This window comes from Ambystoma mexicanum, chromosome 8 (genome assembly GCF_040938575.1).
Source record: "Ambystoma mexicanum isolate Mex_15411 chromosome 8, UKY_AmexF1_1, whole genome shotgun sequence".
NCBI lineage: Eukaryota > Metazoa > Chordata > Amphibia > Caudata > Ambystomatidae > Ambystoma > Ambystoma mexicanum.
Window position 1 is genome coordinate 1,380,863,675 of NC_090929.1, and position 22,981 is coordinate 1,380,886,655.

The 22,981-nt window shown below is 46.8% G+C and overlaps 1 protein-coding gene across 12 annotated transcripts in view; it reads left to right on the forward strand.

Moving 5' to 3' along the window:
- UROS (uroporphyrinogen III synthase) overlaps window positions 1–22,981 on the forward strand; it is a 1,119,872-nt gene that overhangs the window by 620,653 nt on the left and 476,238 nt on the right. For all 12 annotated transcript variants that reach the window (XM_069611496.1, XM_069611501.1, XM_069611504.1 and 9 more), the window contains one exon: window positions 5,102–5,173. In XM_069611496.1, coding sequence (XP_069467597.1) covers window positions 5,102–5,173 — 72 coding nt within the window. The remainder of the gene's footprint in view (window positions 1–5,101; window positions 5,174–22,981) is intronic.

Sequence of the window (22,981 nt, forward strand, 5' to 3'; positions counted from 1 at the left end):
GGGCTTTCAGGGAGGGACTGAAACTGCTTCAAACCTACTCCTGGTCATACAGGGTTTTCTATGTGCACACTGATAGGTTCCCTCTTTCAGGAATATCGGGCATTGTTCTGGTTGGATGTGTTTGGCTACACTAAAGGCTACGTGTGGATGGCTGTGTGGGGGTCTGGGTCTGGGTTGCTGCACTGGTGATGGTCTGACTTCTATTCCATGTATTCCTGTATACTCCTGTTTGTTATATTCTTCGGTCAGATGGTAATGAATGTGTATTCTGTCGACTGTAAACATATTGATTCCTGCTTTTGTAATGTTCCCGTCTAGGTCCTAATTGAACATTTAAGTAAGGATTTGGAAAAAAGGAATTTATTGGAACTCCTGAGAAACTAATGGGAATTTATTTGCATTTTTTGGTTTTTTTAAAGCGCTCACGCAGCCCGGGGGCATCGAGGTGCTGTTACAGGAATATGTCTCTTAGTTGCGTATTTATAACCCGCTTAATACCCAGAGGTTTCTAAGCACGGACCCTGGGATCGAACCTCTGTTGCTTTGTGTCGACTTGTTTCCAAGGTGAGCACGTTGCTGCTGAACTATCCTCCCGGGACAAGAGTAAGAACTTTGTTACCATTTTAATGGAAAACGTTTTCTTCTTCAATCCTTATTCAGTAAAAAATATGATTTTTGTAAGATTTTATACAATTCTGATAAATTAATCTATCGGAAAATACATGGGTAACCTTTGTATGGGCAATTATCGCTGCAGTGAATTCGACCCGTGGCATGAAGTACGAAGTACTTGATAACTAAATCTCCAACAGTCTTCCGAAATGAAAGATTCATACATTTCCTGTCATTTCTAGTCAGGACTTTTTAAACATTTGATTTTGAAATACAAACTAATAAAATACTTCATCATTGTCAGAGACGAAGCATGATTGCATCCGCTGCCCCCTGCTGTGGTGATCCCAATGTTTGCATATTCGGGGTACATTTTCAATTTGCAGGTATGAAGGCATGACTGTGTTTAGCAATGTGCAGATTACATTCAGATATTGCAGAATGATCGTCTGTCCTAGCGTCTACCACCAATTACGGTCCTGTTAAACGTGTACTCAAGGACTCAGCTGTAGAATTAAGTCCGAAAGGCAAAACATAGATTATAATCAACAGGAAAAGATTTTGCCTTCAACGCTCAATAATGTGATGAAATCCAGGAATATATAGATTTGCATTTAATTATTGTATTAAGGAGATGTTGCAAAGAAAAATGTACCAAAGGTTTTCTTTTTATAAGAAAATAGCATTACTTTTAACTTAAACCTCGTTTGGAGTATAAAGAACAGAATTTTTTTATGCCGAATGTGAGAATAAATAACTTCTACGAATACAGTGGGCCTCATTACATAGTTGCCGGTCCGGAAACAAGGGTGCCCGTAAGCTCACTGGCATCCTTGTTTCCAGACCGGCAAACTACGGGTTTGCCTGCCAGAGCCACTGTGCCCGACGGGTCTGACCCTGCCAGGCGCAGCAGTCATGCTAAGAAAAGATGTGACAGAAGCACCTGCACCGTTAACAGCGCTGCCGGTGCTTCCATGTCCCCATTCCCATAGAGTCCTGCGGGCCTCTATGGGGATTTACAAACTGACCGGCGCCTGACTTCCCGACCGCCGGACTCGTAATGAGGCGGTGGCACCGGGAAGTCAGGCATCAGTAAATGTTTAAGGGTCCAGCGGCAACCCGCTGGTAGCACCGGCAGGGTTACCGCTGGACCCGTAATGAGGCCCAGTGTCTTTAAACTATGACTTCCCGCTTTGGCACCTCAGAGGTATTAGGCTGAATGCCATGTAGTTGTGTTGGTAAGTATGACAAAGTCACATTCTGGTGGCTAAAGGATGGGACTGGTATGAATGTGAGCAGGGGATTGCCACACGCTACATGATGCAGGCCATGGAGGAGATCTATGGTGATCCACCATTCTCCCAAGCCATCCCTAGACTTGTGGGTTTCCCTAGCCACTCTATTGATACACCTCCTTTTCTATTTGGGGACCATGACTGCCATGGTAAAGAGACGGAGTTGGATAGAGACCTAATTAGTCTGCAAGTCTACCAGTGCAAGCCAAGTAAGGCACAGACAATACAAATAGTTAACAGAAAAGGAGTCGTGTGTGAGTATCGCTCTTGGGAACGACTGTGACCCCCAACTCCCGGGGTCCATCGAACTCCAGAATAGAAGCCGCACTGATATCTTACAAAAAAGGGGGCTGGAGGCCGCACTGGGGGCAGCAGCAGCTGCAGAATTGTGCACCCTTCACAGAGTGAACTCAAGGTGGCAGACACATGCTTGGTAACTCCAGCTATCAGAGATGTAGGGTGGTCCACTAGCCCACTAAGAACAGGTGTGGAAACAGTAGTTTACATAGGCCATATCTTATCAACACCGCCCTCACCACTCGTCTAGCTGAGTATGATCTGCCCACTGTGCTTCAGGTCCAATGCTCCAAAATGGGTTCACAAGAGAGAGTCAAGGGGAGGAGGGGGTAAGATACAGGAAAGGCAGAGGACAAGAGGAAGGAGGAAAAGAAGGAGAGTGCCACTCTTTCCCAACTGTACTTTCCAAGCAAGATCATATTGTGGTTCAGGACCAGAAACTACTACGAAAGACCATGTAGTCTATCAATCAGATTTCTTGGTGCCACAAGTAGGACGGGTCTCCTAATCCCTAGGTTCATGTAATCTTATGAATTTCCCAACGCCTGACCCCCATTGGATGACCTACAGTTATCAGGATGGGGGTACCTAGTAGAAAATGTCTAGGGGACCAAGGCCAGATCCTAATACCACCAAGACCAGCTAGTAAAGACCGTGTGAGAGCCAAGAATAAAGTGCAGAACACTGAACATTCCAGAAACTGAGTGACTGTTTGCCGCTAGGAAAGTAGACCTAATTTGGGTCAGAGAGGGAAAGACTGAGGGCCACTCCTAAAGAAAGGACATCCACGTTGAAAAATCGTCATACAACCCTGTGGATCTAGACAAAACCCTAATACCTGTTTCATATTTGCTGTAAAAATAAAAGGACACACTAACCCTATATTTGATGTTAAGTCGTCTGTTGATGCTGGGATGCGACATTAGTCTTCCTCAGGTGGTTTGCGTTCTATTAATTTATAAGGTATTGCTGCTGGACAGCTAGAAAATGTTTTAGGTCTATGTATGGTACCTTGCACCCCACCAAAATGCAGTATTTATTTAATAATAATCCAGAATGGATCGTGTCTATGCTGCACATTACTTTAGCAATAGCACTTCTTTTTTCCGTTGTCAATGCATTTTAAGGATGGAATGGTGTAGGTTTCCAAAAATGAAATCGCTTCCAAACATTTGGGCTCTGTTGTTTTCAGCAGTGGCTCAGATCCTCTCTCAAAATGTAACACAAACACTGCTTTTTAAAACCTTTCATTCTTCGACCATAGAGGTATCATTAGCCATCTCTGTGAGAAACTTTTGATGTAGGGGAAGTACATGTGAGCTTTGATACTTTGTTCATGCATTTGTGGTGGGATACATATATGCCTGTGTCGTGAGCTGTACTGCATTCTCTGTGTTATCGGCATTCGTGTTACATAAAGCCAATTAAAAACAGCCGTGTTCCTGCAAAAACAGCTGTCTGGAGGGTAATGGGTTAATTGCATCCATCAAGCATCTTCTGGTGTAATGAAAACTTCTCAATCAATTGTGCCTTTAGCCATTTGATTTCTTGGCAATAAATCCCCTCAAACAGCCCCACATTAGAGTACTTTGCTTGCCTGGTATTGTTTTGTTTTGAAAATATGAAGACTGGTAGTAACATGTTCTATTTGTTTTGTGAAGAAAAAGTAGACACGCTATTACATGTATTGAAATTATTTGTGAAAAATTGTAATGTATAAAAGTTCTAATGTTAAAAGTATACTTATAGAGGACAATGGGGGTCATTACGAGTAGGGCGGTAAGGGATACCGGGCACCGGTAAGGAGACCGGTGCCGGTAATCCCCTACCGCCCTATTCCGAGGTCCCTTGGAGGGAACCGTAAGGAACGTGTGGTCTGACCACATGTCCCTTACGGGTCCCGCTAAGAGACCAAGGCGCTAATAACGGGCTTGCCATTCACGAGCCCGTTATTAGCGCCCTCCCCATTCCCATTGAGCCTTATGGGGGCTCAATGGGAATGGGGAATGGTTTGTTCAATGGGGACTTACCAGTCCCGCCAGGGTCGGACTGCACCGGTAAGTCCCCATTGAACAACACCGGTGCCGGACCCGTTATTGGGTTATTGGCCACTCCTGACTATGAGCCTGAAACTGTGCAACGCAGGGTAGCCGACCCCCCTGGATTTCTTTTTTTTTTAATAATGGGTTGAGAATGAGACGGTGCTTTTGACACCACGTATGTCAGAAGAAATGTGGAAAAGTCATAGGCTGTTTAAGTTTATAGGCTGTTCTGGACATCTGAGACACCCACCGCCCCCGCAATAGTCCCACAACCTGCTGAGCTATCTTGCCAGCTTTGTGACTCTTCCATCAGTCAACTATCAAATAATTCAAGATTGAATGCGGATTCCCTGATTCTGGTTCCACGACCCTGCATTACCAACAGGACCAACAGGACAGTTCCTGTGAATGATGCAAAAGTCAATGATCTTTAATTTCCAACAGCACCCACCCTGCACACATTCCCATTCAGGATATGCTGTCGGACCGGAGCCCAAAACGGTGAAAAAGAACAGCGCGGGCAGTTGCCCCTGTGCACTCGGCACCTATTTCGACACCCAGTGCCTAGTGCAACCGTTGCAAATTAGAATGGAAACAATGGCGAGGCGTGTGATTGTAATGCCATGCCAAGACAGGCATTCCTTTGTTCACTAGAATTGTTTCATAATTGTGCATTTTTGATTTGATATAACATTTCATATTCGGTTTCAATAGCCATGGAAGGAAGTGGGAGAGGTTTAGCATACATTCCTCAGATATGCAAATCTAAGCATTGTGTCTAATCTGTCATGTTTAGATTGTGTTTTTAATTTGCAAAGGTATTTTGTACATTCAAGGCAATGTGTTGTTTTACAGCTTGGATACAACTGAAAGAAACATGGAATTCCAAACCGGTGTACGTGGTGGGAAAAGCTACAGCTGTGTTAGGTGAGTCTGTAAGGGCTCTTTCGCACCAGACCCTCCATGCGTGTATTGCTGCTATGTGATGCGGGTCTTCAATGAAGGACTGGTGGGTCCAGTTAAATAATGGCTGTGACTTCCTATATGGAAAAAAGGCTAAACCACAAGAAGTTGCACTTTCATTATCCAGTTGTGCTCCACAATCAAAATGTGTGTCTTCGTTCACACCCTTAGATCTAACCAGGGAAAGTCTGTGTTTTCTGCCATATAACATTAATACTAATTTTTGCAAAAATAAAGGTTATACAATTGCTATTTGTGAAAAACGCGTGGGCTCATCCAGACAGAGATATTCTGGGTTTAGGAACTCGAGGACTAGTCAATGAAGAACCTGCAGTGGCCAGAGAAGAAAGCAGCGCCCATTCAAGGGTGTCTCGCCACTATCTCTGCCAAGTAAAAGAAGCAGAATGCACTCAACCACTGCTAGTCCGGGAGAATTCTGCAACATTTGGGAGTGGGGAGGGAGAGTACCCAGAATCCGGCTAGCTTGCGGATCATTCGTGGAGCACCATGGACTCTCTCAGATCTTCTTCAAACCTTTGTGCTGCCCTTTGCCTTCCAACTCACTCCTCCTTAACTTACACAAACTCATCAAGCTCTTCAAAAAGTTAATGGTTTGCAAATTCCATATACTCCACATACCTATCGGCATGGATGAATGGCAGGTGAGATCTCCTTTCCCACGGGAAGCTTTGATTGGCACTAAATCAGCTGTTCGAACTAGGTCTTTATTAAACAACTCAGACTCCTCCTGCTTGCCATCTAAGCGCTTCCCCTTTATGTGTGTACTTCTAGTCACAAAATGATTGCAGGCATTTGGTCTCCCGGACCTTCAGCAAACTTTCTGCCTTTGCTGTTGGCTTGGATTTTCACAGGTCATTTGGTCTGATGGCATTGTGCATCCAGGTAGTGCCCCTGGAACAGCTCAGGATTTGAAAGACTGTTGCAGGCAGAAATGTTACTTCCATTTGATCTTGATTCCCATCTTGGATCAAGTTGTTATGGTGGACCCAGGAATATCATCATGTACGAACAAGTGACTTAACTCCTCCAGATCCTCTGATTACTGTCACCATAGACTCCTTTGGCAATCAGTTGGGTGCCATTCATAAATACTTGCTAGCTCACACTCTTCAAGGGCAGTTCCCCAGCACATAAATATCCTACAATTGAATCAATTTTCCTGCCCTGAAATGGCTCATCCAAACCCCACCACCACTTCATTGTTGTAGCAGTGAGGTACACACTCAAATCTGTTCTCTTTGGCAGTGTGCAATGGCTCACCTCTCCTGACTGATGCTTTTATGATATGATAAGTCATTTATAACACGCCTGCACACAAGTGTTTCTAGGCGTGACAGGACAAGGAAGGGAAGACAGAGGGAGGACAAAACAACGATCTTACTAGGCCTTGTGGCAGATCGCGCAAGTGCGGGGGGGAGAAGTGACAGGGGGGCAGGGGGAGGGGAGAGAGAAAGCGGAAGTGAAAACCAAGGTCATGAGTTGCTTCTGGGACCTTAGGTGGTCCTGCTCAAGTTTGAGAGAGGCAGAGCGAATGTTCTAGAGGGAGGCCCCAGCCGAGGACAGAGATCTACGCCCCACTCTCTGCCTGGAGAAGCATCTGATTCTCGGAGAGTGGAGGTGGATGAGCGGAGGGCTCGAGAAGGAAGATGCTTAGGAATAGAAAAATTTTATGCAGTAGGGTCCCCGGCCCCAGAAAGCCTTGTGGACGATGCAGAGGGTCTTGAACTTGATCCTTGCAGTGGAAAGATTTCAGGGCTGTAGAGAGGCCATCCCTGGGCTAGAGGCCAAGGTCAAGCCTCGCAGACCTGTTCTGGATTAGTTACAAAGGGCAAAGAGAAGAGGCAGGCAGATTTAGAAAGTCTGTTGCAGTAGTCCAGCCTAGAGAGAACCAGGGCTCTGGCGACAGTGAGCTTCTGGGGGGAAATGAGAAAAGGAAGAATAGCTCTGAGGAGGTGCAGCTGATAGTGTGACTTCTTAGAGATGTCAGAGATGTGTGGAGAGAAGGAGAGGGTGGAGTTGAAGATGACACCAATGTTCTTAGCCTCACAGGAAGGTGCAAGTAGAGGGCCCAGTGTGGGCGGGCGGAGCGAGAAAGGGAAGGCAGGAGCGGGTGTCCCAATGAGGAGAATCTCAGTCTTACTGGCATTAAAGCTGAGATCGTTGGAGGCACACCATTCCTGAGTTGCGGACAGACAGTTGGGTATGAGAGAAGGAACAGAAGAGGCTGAGGGGAGCCTGAAGGAGAGCTGAGTGTCATCCGCATAACACTGAAAGTTAGAACAGAAAGTAACAATGCGGTGGGCCAGAGGTGCCAGGTAGTGGTTAAAGAGCCAGGGAGAGAGGATAGACCCCTGGAGAACACCACATGTAGAGAGAGAGATAGAAGAGAGGAAGGACCCAAGTAGGCCCTGTAAGTGTCAATCGGAGAGAAAGGAGGTCAACCAGGCTGGGGCCTGACCAGTGATACCCAGGTTGTCACATAGACGATTGAGCAGGATGGTGTGGTTGACCATATCGAAAGCAGAGGATAGATCAAGGAGAATGAGGACAGAGGGAAGGTTAGAGTCTAGATTAGAGAGCAAGTCTTCACGGGTGTTCAGGAGAGCAGTTTCTGTGCTTCTGGCTGCAGTGAAGCCAGCCTCGTGTTCATGGAGAAAGCCAATAGATTTAGTATGTAGCTTAAGCCTGGAGATGGCCAGCTTTTCCAGGAGTTTTCCCTGGAAAGGAGTGCTGGAGATCGGACAGTAGTTTGCCGGAGAGGAAGGTTCGGCAGAGGGCTTCTTAAAGATGGGGTGCACATGGGAGTGCTTAAGGGCAGAAGGGAAGGTTCCAGTGGCAAAAGATTGATTTCAGAAATCGGCCAAGGCTGAAGCAAGTGTGTCGACGTGGTCCATAATGGTTCTGGAGGAGCAGGGGAGCACCTGCTTTGACGAGACATTCATAGATCAGACTTGTCTAGAAACACTGTCGGGAGTGAACAGGGAGAAGGAGGAGAAAGGAAGAGCAGATGAGGCCGGAGAGGGGCCTCGAGAGGTAGAGGAAGAGGAAAATGAGGTACAGAAAGAGGACAGTGTGGACAGGATGCTCTGAGTTTTAGTGGTGAAATGAGATGCCAGAGCTGTGCAAAGAGCCTGGGAGGGAACAGGAGAGGTGGAGACTACAGCAGGATTGGCCAGCTCCTTGCAGATTTTGAAAAATTCACCCGAGTAGTTCGAGGCCGCAGAGACGCAGGCTTGATTTAGGCTCTCTTCTTAGAAAGGACAGAGAGTCTGTATTGCCTTTGGAGCAGGCGGCAGGGCAGTTTGTCAGAGGATGAGCCTGATGCCCTTAACTTCCTCTCAGCCACCATACACATGCGTTTAGAGTGGCAAGGTCGGAATCGTACCAAGAGTTGAACTTGGATGCAGGCTTCAAACGGATCCCCATGACAGGGGCAAGGACACCCAGCGTATTATATATTGAGAGATGAAGGTTGGAGTGTTGGCATCTGTCGGATGCCATCACTCAGACTGCTTGAGCAAGTTGGCCTGTACCACAAGAGTGGACACTCAATAAGTCTGTGGCTTCCCTAATCTTCTTGGTCTGTCACAATATTTTAGTGAGCATGTTTCTTGGCATTTTATCTTTTTTGGCCTTCCAAAAGAGTAGCACACCTAGCATATAGAATGCCTGCAAGATGAATTAAAATTAAGCAAATAACAGTCAAAATAGAAAAAATCTTATTACTTACTGTTTTCATTGCCATTTTCATTGTTGCCACTATAATTCAATTGTGTGTGCTCGCTCTGCTTTAGGCGTTCTATGTATTATATGGTAATTGCTGTATTTAAAGCCTAACTACATAAACTCTGAAATTCTAGACGTTTTTTAGGATTTTATCTTTCACGAACTGTGCTTATGTAAATTCATTTTAAACATTGTGTGTGTTTTATAATACTAATTTGATTCCCCACTTCCCTCTGTTTTCTGCACATTGCACTTTACAAGTTCTACAGCATGGGATCTTAAATGAATTCACATGCTTATGAATATTCCCCATCGGCAGGCTGGGAATCCTTGGTAATATAAAAAGCAGTTTCTCTTTAAAGCTAAAAACTGCTTGTCGCTTATACAACCTATTGCTGTCACTTTGGGTCATACTGCCCAAGCCAGTGGCATTCGTCCTCCTCAGCTCCACCCCTATTAGCAATCCTCAGATTTTACTGCATATTTTGGTGTTGGGAGTCTCGAAAATCTCGAATTTGTTTTCTACTTTTGTGAGAATTCTTCATCATTTTTCATCTTTGGTCACATTGGTGACCGGCGGCGGCCGGGACCCGTTGCCGGTTAAGATCCATTCCATCGTCGGATCACATTTCTCTGTGTGATCCCTTCCCTGTGGATTTGGGCCTTCACCACGCGTCATGACTGATGCCAGCAAGGAGTGTCACTTCAGAGCCTGTTCCAAGTGCAACCTGAAGAACGTCTTTCTAGATGCTCAACATGATAAATGCATCTACTGCTTACACTCGGACCACAATGGGGACAACTGTTCCATCTGCAAGTCCTTCTCCTCCAAAACTGGAAGGGATTGTCACAGAAGATTGGTGGCTTGGCTCGAGGAGGGGGTACCAAGGCCTCTGACATGGCCTCAGTGCAAAGTCATGCCCCTGCTAGAGTCAGCAGATCATTGAGCATACTCCCTCTACTAAGAGGTTGAGATCAGTTGAGGGCACTTCCTTGGGGAAGAGATCTAAGAAGGACAATAAGTCCCACGCTCCAACTGTTTCTCTTTTGACAGCTCCCAAGGCTTAGTCTATGAAGGCGGGTTCCACAGCCACAACTCCAGCATACACCTTGTCAGAAAAACAGCGCACATGAACAACCTCTCTTTCGACAAGTTACGCACCGTCAACTGGCCGAACACTGTCCATGAGCAGTCCCTCTGCAAGTCACATTCATGTTCGTGTTCCGTCAACAAAACTCAGTTGTTGTCCAAGACACTGCCATTGGTCCATCGACTGAAATCTTTGTCTACCACCTCATTGACTGCTTCTCCGTCTACCTTCTCGTTGGCGGCACAGACTACCTCAACCACTATACCGTCGATGGCTGCATCGAAGACCTTATCAACGACTAGGATAACCGTCTCCAAAGTTGCTTTACCTCCGTGGCCTCCCTCATCCAGCCCTTCTTAAGCTCTGTCGATCACACCACAGGCTCCTGTTATCGCCGCCTTCCCCACGGTGAGAGTTTGGACAAGGAGATGCCACCAGCGCTCGCCTATCTCCCAGAGCAAACCAAGGCGAAGCCACTCTTCACCCTGTAATCGGTGGATTCGTTACCACCTGCTAAACTACTACATGCAGGCACTCTCTGACAATGAGTCTCTAGGGGCTTTCACCTCTGATCTGAAAGAGGTTGAGGAATCTTCTGATCCCATTCTTCCTATGCCTCATCGCTCTCTGCAGCCATAACCAACTCTACCAAATGTGCCTTTGCCCACTGCTCCCATGGCAACAACGCCTAGAGACTTGTCCTTGGACATTCTGTCTACTCTGCACACCTTGGTTTCCGAGCTGCAGCAGCAGTGTCTGCCTCCAACAGCTCCCCAGACTGCTTCCTTTAGGAGTCCACCATTCTTCTGATGGACAAGGCCATATTTAGTGCTTTCTCCACCACCTACACGTCCACCTAGGCTGTTTTTCCATCACTGTGGCTACCCTCACAGACAAGGATACTAATCCTGACACTGACATTTCACACAGTACTCAAATTACAGTTGAGTTTGATGACCGCATTCCGGCCTATGGTGAACTCCCTGATCTGCCTTCAAGAGACTCTCCACGAGATGAGATAGGCTCATTTTATGCACTTGAGACCCAATGCCGCTAAAGTATTGAATCTGGTTCTTGAAGAGAAGAAAAAGGAAGGTTTCCTTTTCCAAAGGAGAGCGTCCTCAAGGAAATCTGTTGTGTCAATCCCTCTGCGAGACGACATATGGGAAGATGGCTTATTGGTTATGAAAAATCCCTTTTCCGCCCCCTCCCCGCCCAAAGAAGGATCACCTAGAGAAGAAGTCATACCACCAGATTCTGCCCTTAGGTGTCTTCATTCCCAGCCTACACCGGACTCTGTGGTTTCTTATGCAGCCAGTAAATGGTTAACTAAACCCTCCTCTCCATACATGGTTCCACCGGACCAGGAGGGTAAGACGTTAGATGTGTTTGGGAAACACATCATCACCACTGCCACCTCCACCATTAAAGCGGCTAACGCTTTAGCTATACTCGCCAGATAGGATAGAGAACTATGGTATGGTAACCTGGGACCCATTTTAGACATTTTCCCGAAGAACAAGAAGAACAAGGTGTTAGCATTATTTCACAAAGGTGAGGTTGCCTCTGATCACACGATTACTGTTGCTCTGGACATTACGGATTCAGGTTTCTGACAAATGGGCATGGGGGAGGGTCAATCAAAAGTTGTTTATATGCCTTTTGAAGGCATATACCTTTTTAGCAAAGCTGTATATGAGACCATACAGTCCATAAAAATGGACACATACGTTACGCTCACTTGGTACTCTTCAGCAGCGAAAGCAGTCCTTTCATTCATCCAAGGGCCGTTTATCCAGGTCCATGATGGAGCACAGGCCAGCATATCGCCAACATTCATGCACCAGCATGCAAGAGTTGTACAGAGGTCGTTCACAGTCCTACAGAGGGGGAATACAGCATTGACGTGGAACGTCCTGCAGGACGCAGATGCCCAAAAAGGCTTGACCAAGTCAAGGGCCCGGTCCTCCACTCCAGCAACCCAGTGGTAGTCTGACTATCACAGATTATCAACAAATGCTGCAACATCTCCACCAACAAGTGGGTGCTCAGCATTGTCTAGCAGGGTCACACCCTCGAATTCCTAGACAAATGCCCTTCTTTTCCTCCTTTCATAAGAAAGCAGTAATACTTGCCTCTACTCTTGCAATAGTTTCGGGTGCTATTGTAAAAAGGACCAAAACACCCCCGGGGCTGCGGAGTGTACTCCAAATACTTCCTAGTGGGTGTAACGCTCACCTGATTTCCACGGAGGCGCTGGGCTGGACTGAGCTGTCGCCGTGTCTTCTAGTGTGACTCGTAGATCTCTGCCTTCTCCTAGGGCTGGTCCCCTTCTCACGATGTACCGGACGTGTAGAGTGAGGTGTCTGCAGACGGAAGAACAAGGATTTAGGAACTGGATTGACTGAACTTCTCCTTCCTCAGTCCTCTTATTCGAACCAAGGGCGTGGCTTGCTCACCTTAGATATATTAAGGCCGGGCTCTCCATCCTGCGTCTTTGCAGGGGCGCAAGTACCAGTTACTTCACTGGTTCACTGACAATCCTCTTGATTGCAGAGGTTGATGTTGGAAGATACCGCCGTTTACCGCACGAGCGGTTTCTTGATAGTTATTGGAGCACCCTTAATTTAGTCCCTTGCTCAGTCTCAGGGTGTCAAGATTGAAATTGTAGAGGAATGATGCGGCGAGCAGGTGAGTAGGAAAGATGACCGGTTGCTGTCACCCTTTCTAATGTCTCTCTTTGTCCTGCAGGTTTAGGTGCAATGGACGCTGATGAATAAGTGCCCAGGATCGTGCAAGCGCGTATGTACGAAGAAGATGAAGCGCGGTGCACGTAAGTAAAATGACTGCTGTTTGTTTAAAAAGCACGCCTTAATGTCTCTTTTGTCCTTGCAGATCGTGGATGCAGAGAGCGTTGCTAGATGGATGCCGAGCGCGTAAGTAGAAAGTTTATGGTTGGTTTAGAATGCGCCTTAAAATGTCTCCCTTTGTTTTGCAGATGCCGGCATGCAGCGCTTCTTGAAGTTCAGAACGTGCGGAGCGCAGGTAAGCAATTCAAGAATGCAATGCTTAATCAAGTCCTTTTCTTTGCAGATGTCGATGGGGAGCCGAAGAAAGCGGCGGAAGGCTTTGGAAGATGCCGCCGTATTTGGTAAGTAAGAGCGCTGCTCTCGAATTGAATTCTGCTAACCTGTTGTTTTGTCTTGGCAGGTGCAGCTGAGGATCGGATCTCTAGCAGGTAAGGAATTTGTTTTCACAGGAACTGGAGCTGAAGAATCTCAGGAAGACTGGAGCTGACACAGTGAGCGTCCTGCTGCAGATGCAGAATAACGCGAAGCACGTTTCATCAATCGGGTGTGGTTTAAATAGCCTTCTGTAGTGCTTAGGCGTCTTCTTCCACAGCCTCGCCCAGGTAAGAAAAGAGTTCCTGTGTTCTGATTCCAGGGAGTAGCTCCTGCCCCACCCAGACAGGAAAAGTAGTTCCAGGCAGAGAAGGATCAGAAGACCATCGAGCTGGTAAGTAAGCAGCATGGTCTGCTGCAGGTAGGTCCACCCAAGCACTCTTAAGCATTATGAGCCCGGCGCTTCCAGCGCCGGGACCGGTCATCTTTATGAGCCTGGTGCCACTGGCGCCAGGACAAGGTCCAAAAGGTCCCGATAGGGACTGGCTGGTACCCAGGATCAAGGTTATGGGCCTGCTTCCAAGGATGTGAGGCAAGTCCTGACCCCTTGGAAGCAGGGATCATGACAGCACCCCCCCTCAAGGCCCCTCCCAAGCTTGACTTCTCCGGGGGTCTTGGTTTGTTAGGAAATGTTCGATGAAATTTCTTGACTAAACGAGGTGCGTGGACATGTTCTGCAGGTTCCCAAGACCTTTCCTGGGGGCCATAACCTTTCCAGTCAATCAGGTAGTATAGCCTTGATTTGGAGATTTTGGAATCTAAGATGTTTTTGATTTCAAACTCGAGTTCTCCATCAACTAGGATAGGTTCTGGAGATTTAGTCAATCGGGTCTCTGGCTGCACAGGTTTTAGTAGCGAGACATGGAAGACTGGGTGCATTTTCATATGAGGGGGCAAGTCCAACTTGACTGCCACTGGGTTTATTATGGTAGTGATTGAGTAGGGTCCCAGGTATCTTGGGTTGAAGGTGCGCGGTCCTTTTAGGGGTAAATGTTTGGTGGATAACCAGACTTGATCTCCTACTTGATATTGAGGGGCCTCCTTCCGATGTTGGTCTGCTCCTTTCTTGTATTGTTCCTTAGCCCTTTGCAGATGAGAAGTGGCTTCCTTAAAGGCTTGGGTGATTGCAGAATGCAGGTGGTCTACTGCTGGTGTCCCTAGATCCTGAGGTGGATCCAGATTAGAGGTTCGAGGATGGCTACCATATAAAAGAAAAAACAGGGTTTTTCCGGTTCCAGAGTGGACTGAATTAATATAAGCGTACTCGGCTATCCAAAGGATGTCCTTCCAAGTTCTTTCTGTTTGTTGCAGCATGCAGCGTAAGTACTGTTCCAAAGTTTGATTGGTCCTCTCGGTCTGTCCGTCGGTTTGGGGGTGGTGACTGGTTGAAAGCCTTACATCAATTTGAGCCAACCGACAGCAACTCTGCCAAAAGTGGGAGACAAATTGACTTCCTCTATCCGAGATTAAAACTGAAGGAAAGCCGTGCAACCGAACGATGTTTTCGAGAAACTCCCGGGCCAGGATTGCTGCTGACGGTAGACCTTTCAGTGGGATGAAGTGCGCCATCTTGGAGAATAGGTCCACGATTACTAAGATCGTATTATATCCGGAACATGAAGGTAAATCGGTGATGAAATCCATGGAGAGAGTATGCCAGGGACGAGGTGGGATGTCAAGTGGGCGTAAGAGGCCTGCTGGTTTCTCCTTTTGACTTTTATTTTGAGCGCACACTCCACAGGACATTACAAAGTCTCTGATATCCTTTCTCCAAGACGGCCACCAGAAGTGACGCTTGATCTTTTCCGAGGTCTTGGCCGTACCGGGGTGTCCCTCCATTAGGGAGTCGTGATAACAAGAGATGACTTGATTCTGTAAACTAGCACAGGGTAGATATAACCGTTCTTGGAAGTACAATAGGTCGTTCTTCACCGTGAAGTCTTTTCCCTGAAGATGCCAATTCTGTATGTCTGCTGGAGTTACAAGTTGTTTAACTTTGGCTTCAACTTCTTCGATGGATTGTGTGCCGATTAGACCTAGGATTCTTTGTTCGGGAATGATAGGTACGGGTTCAGGATTGACCATGTGCTCTTCCACTCCCATCAGGGAAAGGGCATCAGCTTTACCGTTCTTGTTGCCTGGTCGGTAGGTAATGACGAAGTCAAACTCGCCAAAAAATAGTGCCCAGCGGAGTTGTCTGGAGGATTGAGCTTTAGCTGTCTTTAGGTATTGTAAGTTGCGGTGGTCTGTAATCACTGTGACTGTGTGTCTGGCACCCAGAAGATAGTGTCGCCAGGCCTTGAAGGCGGACTTAATAGCCAGAAGTTCCTTATCGGTAATGGTGTAGTTGATTTCAGGAGCCGAGAATTTGCGGGACCAAAATGCCACGGGGTGTAACTGGTTTGTTTCTGGATCTCTTTGCGATAGGACTGCACCCATCGCAAGACTGGAGGCGTCGGTTTCTACGATGTAAGGAAGCTCTGGGCGGGGATGTCTCAAAACAGGAGCGGAGATAAACTTGGCTTTTAACTCTTGGAAGGCTTGCTCCGCCTCGGTAGACCACACAAAGCGTTTGTTTTTCCTTAGAAGGGCAGTAATGGGCTGGACTATTCGGGAGAATTCTGGAATGAATCTACGGTAGAAATTGGCGAAACCCAATATGCTTTGGACTCCTTTCACCGACGTTGGTGATGGCCACTTAATGATAGCGTCTACCTTTCTTGAATCCATGTGGACTCCATTTGGTGACAGAATGAATCCCAGAAATTCGACCTCGGTGACATGGAAAACGCACTTCTCAAGCTTGGCAAAGAGTTTATGTTGGCGAAGCCTCTCAAGAACTGCCCTGACGTGTTTCCGGTGATCGGCCTCAGAGGACGAATATATAAGGATATCGTCGATGTAGACAACTGTACACACGTCAATTAGTTCTCTGAGGACGTCATTCATGAAGTACTGGAAGGCGGCCGGGGCGTTACATAGTCCAAAGGGCATTACTTGATACTCAAATAATCCATACTTGGTGCGCAAGGCCGTCTTCCATTCGTCGCCCTCTTTTATTCGGACCAAGTGGTAAGCTCCTCTGAGATCCAACTTCGTATAAATGCGAGCATTCTTGACTTGGTCTAGAAGTTCAGGGATCAATGGCAAAGGATATCTGTTCTTGACTGTAATCTGATTCAGGGCGCGATAATCGATACATGTTCTGAGATCCCCTTCCTTTTTCGGAACGAAGAACAGAGCTGAAGAGGCTGGAGAGTTAGAAGGACGAATAAATCCATTGGCCAGGTATTGGTCCAAATACTGCCTAAGGTGGAGATTTTCTGGTTCGGTGAGAGCATAGATCCTACTACATGGAGGAGTGGACCCAGGTACCAGGTCTATCTGACAGTCGTATGACCTGTGCGGGGGTAGGGAGTTGGCTTGTTCTTTCTGGAAGACATCTTGGAACTCTAGATACTCAGGAGGCAGTTGGGGACCCTCGGATGTAATTGCTGCCAGCTTAATGTCGGACTTCAGATAACAAGTGGAGGCACATTCCGGAAACTGAATCGTCTTTGCTCGCCAATCAATTTGAGGATTGTGTTTTTCTAACCAAGGGATCCCCAGGATAATTTGAAACTGAGGGGCCTTGATCACATCAAACACGATCTCCTCACAATGTCCATTTTGGCTTACTAACGTCACTCCCTCGGTGGTATGGGTAACTGGTCCGGAAGCTATTTCCGTACCATCCACTGTGGTAATAACGTCTTTAACCATTTTAGGACAGAGAGGTAGATTCATCCTGGATGCCATCTCGCGATCCACATAATTGCCGATTGCTCCACTGTCAATGTATGCCTTGATGGCATGCAAACGATCTGGCTTCTCGGGGCTTATTAGGACCATGGGCACGATGAAATGCAAGGTCAAAGAACTGGTTTTAACGCTCGGCAAGCGGACCTCTACACTTGTCGGGCGAGGTCGTTTCCCGATTCTGGCTTTTCGATGCTTTTGTCGGAAGCTCCCACGGTCTTCTTAGCAGGTTTCACCGGGCATTCACGAAGAAAATGTCCTGAATTCCCACAATAGAGGCACAATTGCAGCTGTCTTCTTCTTTCTCGTTCCTTTTGTGTTAATGGCCCTTTCACGACTCCTATTTGCATGGGTTCTACGGTATCGACTCCTTTGGCGGAACTCTGTGGTCTTGAAAAAACCCGAGCTTCAAATCTGGAGCGATCAGCCTTCCTATTCTGTAACCTGTGATCCAGTTGAACCACCAGGTCAATATATTCAGAACAATCTTGCGGAGGATTTACTACTTGGGCCAGGACATCTTTGAGTTCTCCACGCAACCCCCTATAAAACAGCGTAATCCTTTTATCCTCGGGCCATCTGGCTTCAACTACCAGTCTGTTAAATGATGCAATATATGCCAGAAGATCCTGATTACCTTGTCGTAAAGAGAGGAGTTCGTTATCTAAGGCCTGTCCCTGAGAGTGTCTGGCAAATAGTCTTTCCATACTGGACTGGAAGGCCTGAAAATTACGAAGAATCGGGTCATCCTGGGTTACCAGGGGAATTGAACAGTCTGCAGCACTGCCACTTAGATATGAAAGTACGAAGGCCACTTTGGCCTGATCAGTGGGAAATGCAGCTGGCCTACACAGGAAGTGCAGACGACATTGATTGATGAACACTGCAAACCTTTTGGGATCGCCTGAGAAGCGTTCGGGTGGAGCCAAAGGCACATTTCCAGGTAGATTAATTTGTACAGGATTAGTGGAGGTCGCTGGGATATTACCCCCCCCCCTGGGGTCGGCAGCGGTGTTTGCCCCGCCTGCGTTTGTAACAACTGTCTAGCAAGATCATCTGTGCGCTCTTTGGACACAATTAGCTCCCTCCTTAGGGCGTTCGTTTCCTGGCGCGCTGCTAGTACTTCTGCTCTTAATTCCCCTAGCAACTGGGCTAGTTGGTCAGTATCTGAGGTTTCCATTGCGCCTGGGTGGAGGATTTGTGGTGGGCTTCGCGTTCTGTAACGCTCACCTGATTTCCACGGAGGCGCTGGGCTGGACTGAGCTGTCGCCGTGTCTTCTAGTGTGACTCGTTGATCTCGGCCTTCTCCTAGGGCTGGTCCCCTTCTCACGAGATACCGGACGTGTAGAGTGAGGTGTCTGCAGACAGAAGAACAAGGATTTAGGAACTGGATTGACTGAACTTCTCCTTCCTCAGTCAACTTATTCGAACCAAGGGCGTGGCTTGCTCACCTTAGATATATTAAGGCCGGGCTCTCCATCCTGCGTCTTTGCAGGGGCGCAAGTACCAGTTACTTCACTGGTTCACTGACAATCCTCTTGATTGCAGAGGTTGATGTTGGAAGATACCGCCGTTTACCGCACGAGCGGTTTCTTGATAGTTATTGGAGCACCCTTAATTTAGTCCCTTGCTCAGTCTCAGGGTGTCAAGATTGAAATTGTAGAGGAATGATGCGGCGAGCAGGTGAGTAGGAAAGATGACCGGTTGCTGTCACCCTTTCTAATGTCTCTCTTTGTCCTGCAGGTTTAGGTGCAATGGACGCTGATGAATAAGTGCCCAGGATCGTGCAAGCGCGTATGTACGAAGAAGATGAAGCGCGGTGCACGTAAGTAAAATGACTGCTGTTTGTTTAAAAAGCACGCCTTAATGTCTCTTTTGTCCTTGCAGATCGTGGATGCAGAGAGCGTTGCTAGATGGATGCCGGCGAACGTGCGAGCGCGTAAGTAGAAAGTTTATGGTTGGTTTAGAATGCGCCTTAAAATGTCTCCCTTTGTTTTGCAGATGCCGGCATGCAGCGCTTCTTGAAGTTCAGAACGTGCGGAGCGCAGGTAAGCAATTCAAGAATGCAATGCTTAATCAAGTCCTTTTCTTTGCAGATGTCGATGGGGAGCCGAAGAAAGCGGCGGAAAGGCTTTGGAAGATGCCGCCGTATTTGGTAAGTAAGAGCGCTGCTCTCGAATTGAATTCTGCTAACCTGTTGTTTTGTCTTGGCAGGTGCAGCTGAGGATCGGATCTCTAGCAGGTAAGGAATTCGTTTTCACAGGAACTGGAGCTGAAGAATCTCAGGAAGACTGGAGCTGACACGGTGAGCGTCCTGCTGCAGATGCAGAATAACGCGAAGCATGTTTCATCAATCGGGTGTGGTTTAAATAGCCTTCTGTAGTGCTTAGGCGTCTTCTTCCACAGCCTCGCCCAGGTAAGAAAAGCGTTCCTGTGTTCTGATTCCAGGGAGTAGCTCCTGCCCCACCCAGACAGGAAAAGTAGTTCCAGGCAGAGAAGGATCAGAAGACCATCGAGCTGGTAAGTAAGTAGCATGGTCTGCTGCAGGTAGGTCCACCCAAGCACTCTTAAGCATTATGAGCCCGGCGCTTCCAGCGCCGGGACCGGTCATCTTTATGAGCCTGGTGCCACTGGCGCCAGGACAAGGTCCAAAAGGTCCCGATAGGGACTGGCTGGTACCCAGGATCAAGGTTATGGGCCTGCTTCCAAGGATGTGAGGCAAGTCCTGACCCCTTGGAAGCAGGGATCATGACAGTGGGAAAGAAGTCGACCTGAGACAACAAAACATATTTCTCTAGTCTCAAAAGTTCTGGATGGTCTTGTTGCAGCATCTGCTTGAACAACTGGAGCACTGAGACATCCTGGCCTCCCTAGACCTAGAGGATGCCTACTTCCACATCCCCATTCATTGCAGGCACTGATGCTTCCTCCTATTTGTCGTAAACGGCAAACGTTACCAATTCAAGGCTCTTTACTTCGGCCTCAAGTCAGCTCTGATGGTCTTCACAAAGAGTCTTGCTCCAGTGGCAGCCAATCTACGGCGTTCACAAATCTATGTTTATCCCTACTTGGACAACTAGCTGATCCGTGCCCGCTCTCGTTGGGATTCTCAATCAACTTTCAGAAATCATGCATGCTTCCATCACAGAACGCTTTCTTTCTAGGTTCACGTCTCAACACAGTGACGTGTCTGGCTTCTCCTTCAGAGGAGAGTGTCAAGGCCATCTTGAGCAAAGTGCAACAGCTCTCAACTCTTCAAGTGACAATAGTCTGATACATCAAATCTTTGCTAAGGATGATGTCTTCATGTATTCCTCTAGAACCTCATTGCAGGCTCCACATGGGACCTCGACAACAGTTCCTAGATGCAAGGTGGCAACAGATATCAGGCTCCTGGAAAGACAGAATCACCTTCATTCCAGTGTTCAGGAAGACCCTGCAGTGGTAGTCCACTCGTCGGCATCCCACGCAAGGTGCTCCTTTTCGCCTACCAGCGCATCAGGCCACGGTCACCCTCAATGCCTCCCTGGAAGGGTCGTGAGGGCACACAGGTCAATTTCATGCCAAAGGCTTATGACAACCAGAGGAGAAGGAGTTGCACATCAATGTCTTGGAGCCACCTGCTCCCAAAAAAAACAGCTATCTCTCCCATTGTGCTTTTTAGCTGAGCGGCTTTTCAGAAATAATAAAGCAGACATTTTCCCCCCAAAATTCTACTGCTAATAACTTTTGACTTGCTGGATGGATTTGGATGACCATTTTTATTCATAACGTTTGTCAAGGGGTCCCTCAGACTGCAAGCTTTGAGAACAATATGTTATACAATGAAAAAGCTATAAAGAAAACAAAAGACCACAGTTTCCAGGCCATTCATTTTCACTTACAGAAAAAGTGCAGTTTTTTAAACAGCCGTAGAGATTTGGACCAAATAAGAAACAATTTGGGCACAAAGCACTGACTTAATTTCCTTGATGGGTTTGGGGTAAATCCATCCAGTAGTTTTTAAAGTATTCAAAAGAGACATGGGGGTGCCCCCTGTTGCTTAACACCTTTATATATTTCGTCCTTGATGCTTTGCAGCAGAAAGGCTGAGAGGCTTATCAGAAATGAAAAGCCACCATTTCTTTTGGCTCTATGTGAGCGATTCCTGCGATATTACCAGGGGAAGCCGTAATTGAAAGAACTCAAAACGCTATTTGGAGGAGGAAAAATGATGCCATCAAACTTTGGAATGATCACCTTCACAACCTTATAGAGTCTAATAACATTCTCAACATCAAAGACTCAAAACTCTTCTGTTTATATAGTCACTCCTAGGGGAACACTGATTGTTTGGAACGACAGCACTTAGATGGCCTATCTGTAGGCGCTATATAAACACCAATACCAAAAGCAATCACATCAGACTAGAGGTTGCAAGTGGGAAAGAAGACACCATGTGATGTTGGGGTGGGTTCGGAAGCCAGTTACAGGTAGAACATTTTTGGTTTATGAGGGGAAGACCGCGTGAATCCCACGAAATTACAGCGGCAATGCCGCAAGATAAGCTCAGAAGAAAATGTGCATCACAGGAAGAGATGACGGATAAAGGGTAATGGGAGAGGGTTACGGAGGGGAAAAAGCAATTGAGTGGAGTGAAGGGATCTGGAAAAAAGGAGTGGGGCACATGTTGAGTGCCTGTGAGGTGTGAGGACGTAGAAGACTTTTTAATTCTGGGCAATTTTTCCCATTATCGCAGGAATCTGTGAACCGCCACTCTACCGCAGGAATTTGTGTTATTGGAAATGATTACTGTGGAACTACCGAGGGAATAAGGAGTTATAAAAAAATGTTCAACATCTGCAGTGCCTACATCTACTGGGCAAGCGGCAATGGGTGTTTGGTAACAAATGAATGGTGTGACATGGTCAATGGCCATGGCTAGTGGGCCCAAAAGAAAGATATTGGTACAACACGTACAGAGGCCAGCCATGGTCTAAGGCCATAGCTAGTGGGACATCACAAAACTATGCAACATGTTCCGCCATGTCCAATGTGTCAAACATACCAAATAGTGATAGGTGTTAATGGCCAGGAAGAAGGCCAGGGAGGAAAAAAGCAATTGAGCTGCCATATTTCAAAATGTAATAAATCAAACCAGTGATATCAGTGATGTCATGCATGATGTAATTCGTGATGCCATCAGCGATATCATGTACGATGTGACCAGTGATATCATATGTGATGTCATCATTGTGGTCATACACTGAGCAACAGGGGGCACATAGTTAAGGTGGACTTGCCTGAAATGCGATTGCTGAATTTCAAGGGTTTTGTTGCTTTAAATCTGATCACCTTAACTCTCTGTTAGACAAGGTTTTTTTCACTGAATGTGTGTGTGTGTGTGTGTCACTGCAAATCCAGGTGCCTAGAAACCTGTTTTCATAGAACCCAGAGCCCTTCGGAAACCACATTACAAACAATACACAGCACTAGAAGGCCTTACAGTGCCAATATCAGACATACTATGTAAATAATAGTTGTATAGAACACAACATCACATATCGTTGTGTGCTCTAATTAATATGGCCGATATCTAAAACTGTTTCTCTGCTTCAGTAACATTACATTTTTGGACTCTGGCACTTTTTTACTTCCTTTCATTTTGCCATTTCCTGTGATTTGATTAGGGTCATAGAACATATGTTGATACTTTTTTATAAACAATCAGGACCAAGAGACATGGGACATCACAATCTGTAATGTAGCATGGTCAAATGGTGAGTGATGTCACCATATATAACCCTTGTATTTTGTGATTTGACAGTGTTTAGCAGTTATTAGTGTACTCCTCTGTTGGAAGCTGGATTGCAACAATGCCCTATTTTAAAATAACGCCCCCAAAAACATTTATTCAGTGTCCGCTGTCTCTATAACATGCTGCAATTGCCCATTCAGACTATGACGGGAAGGCC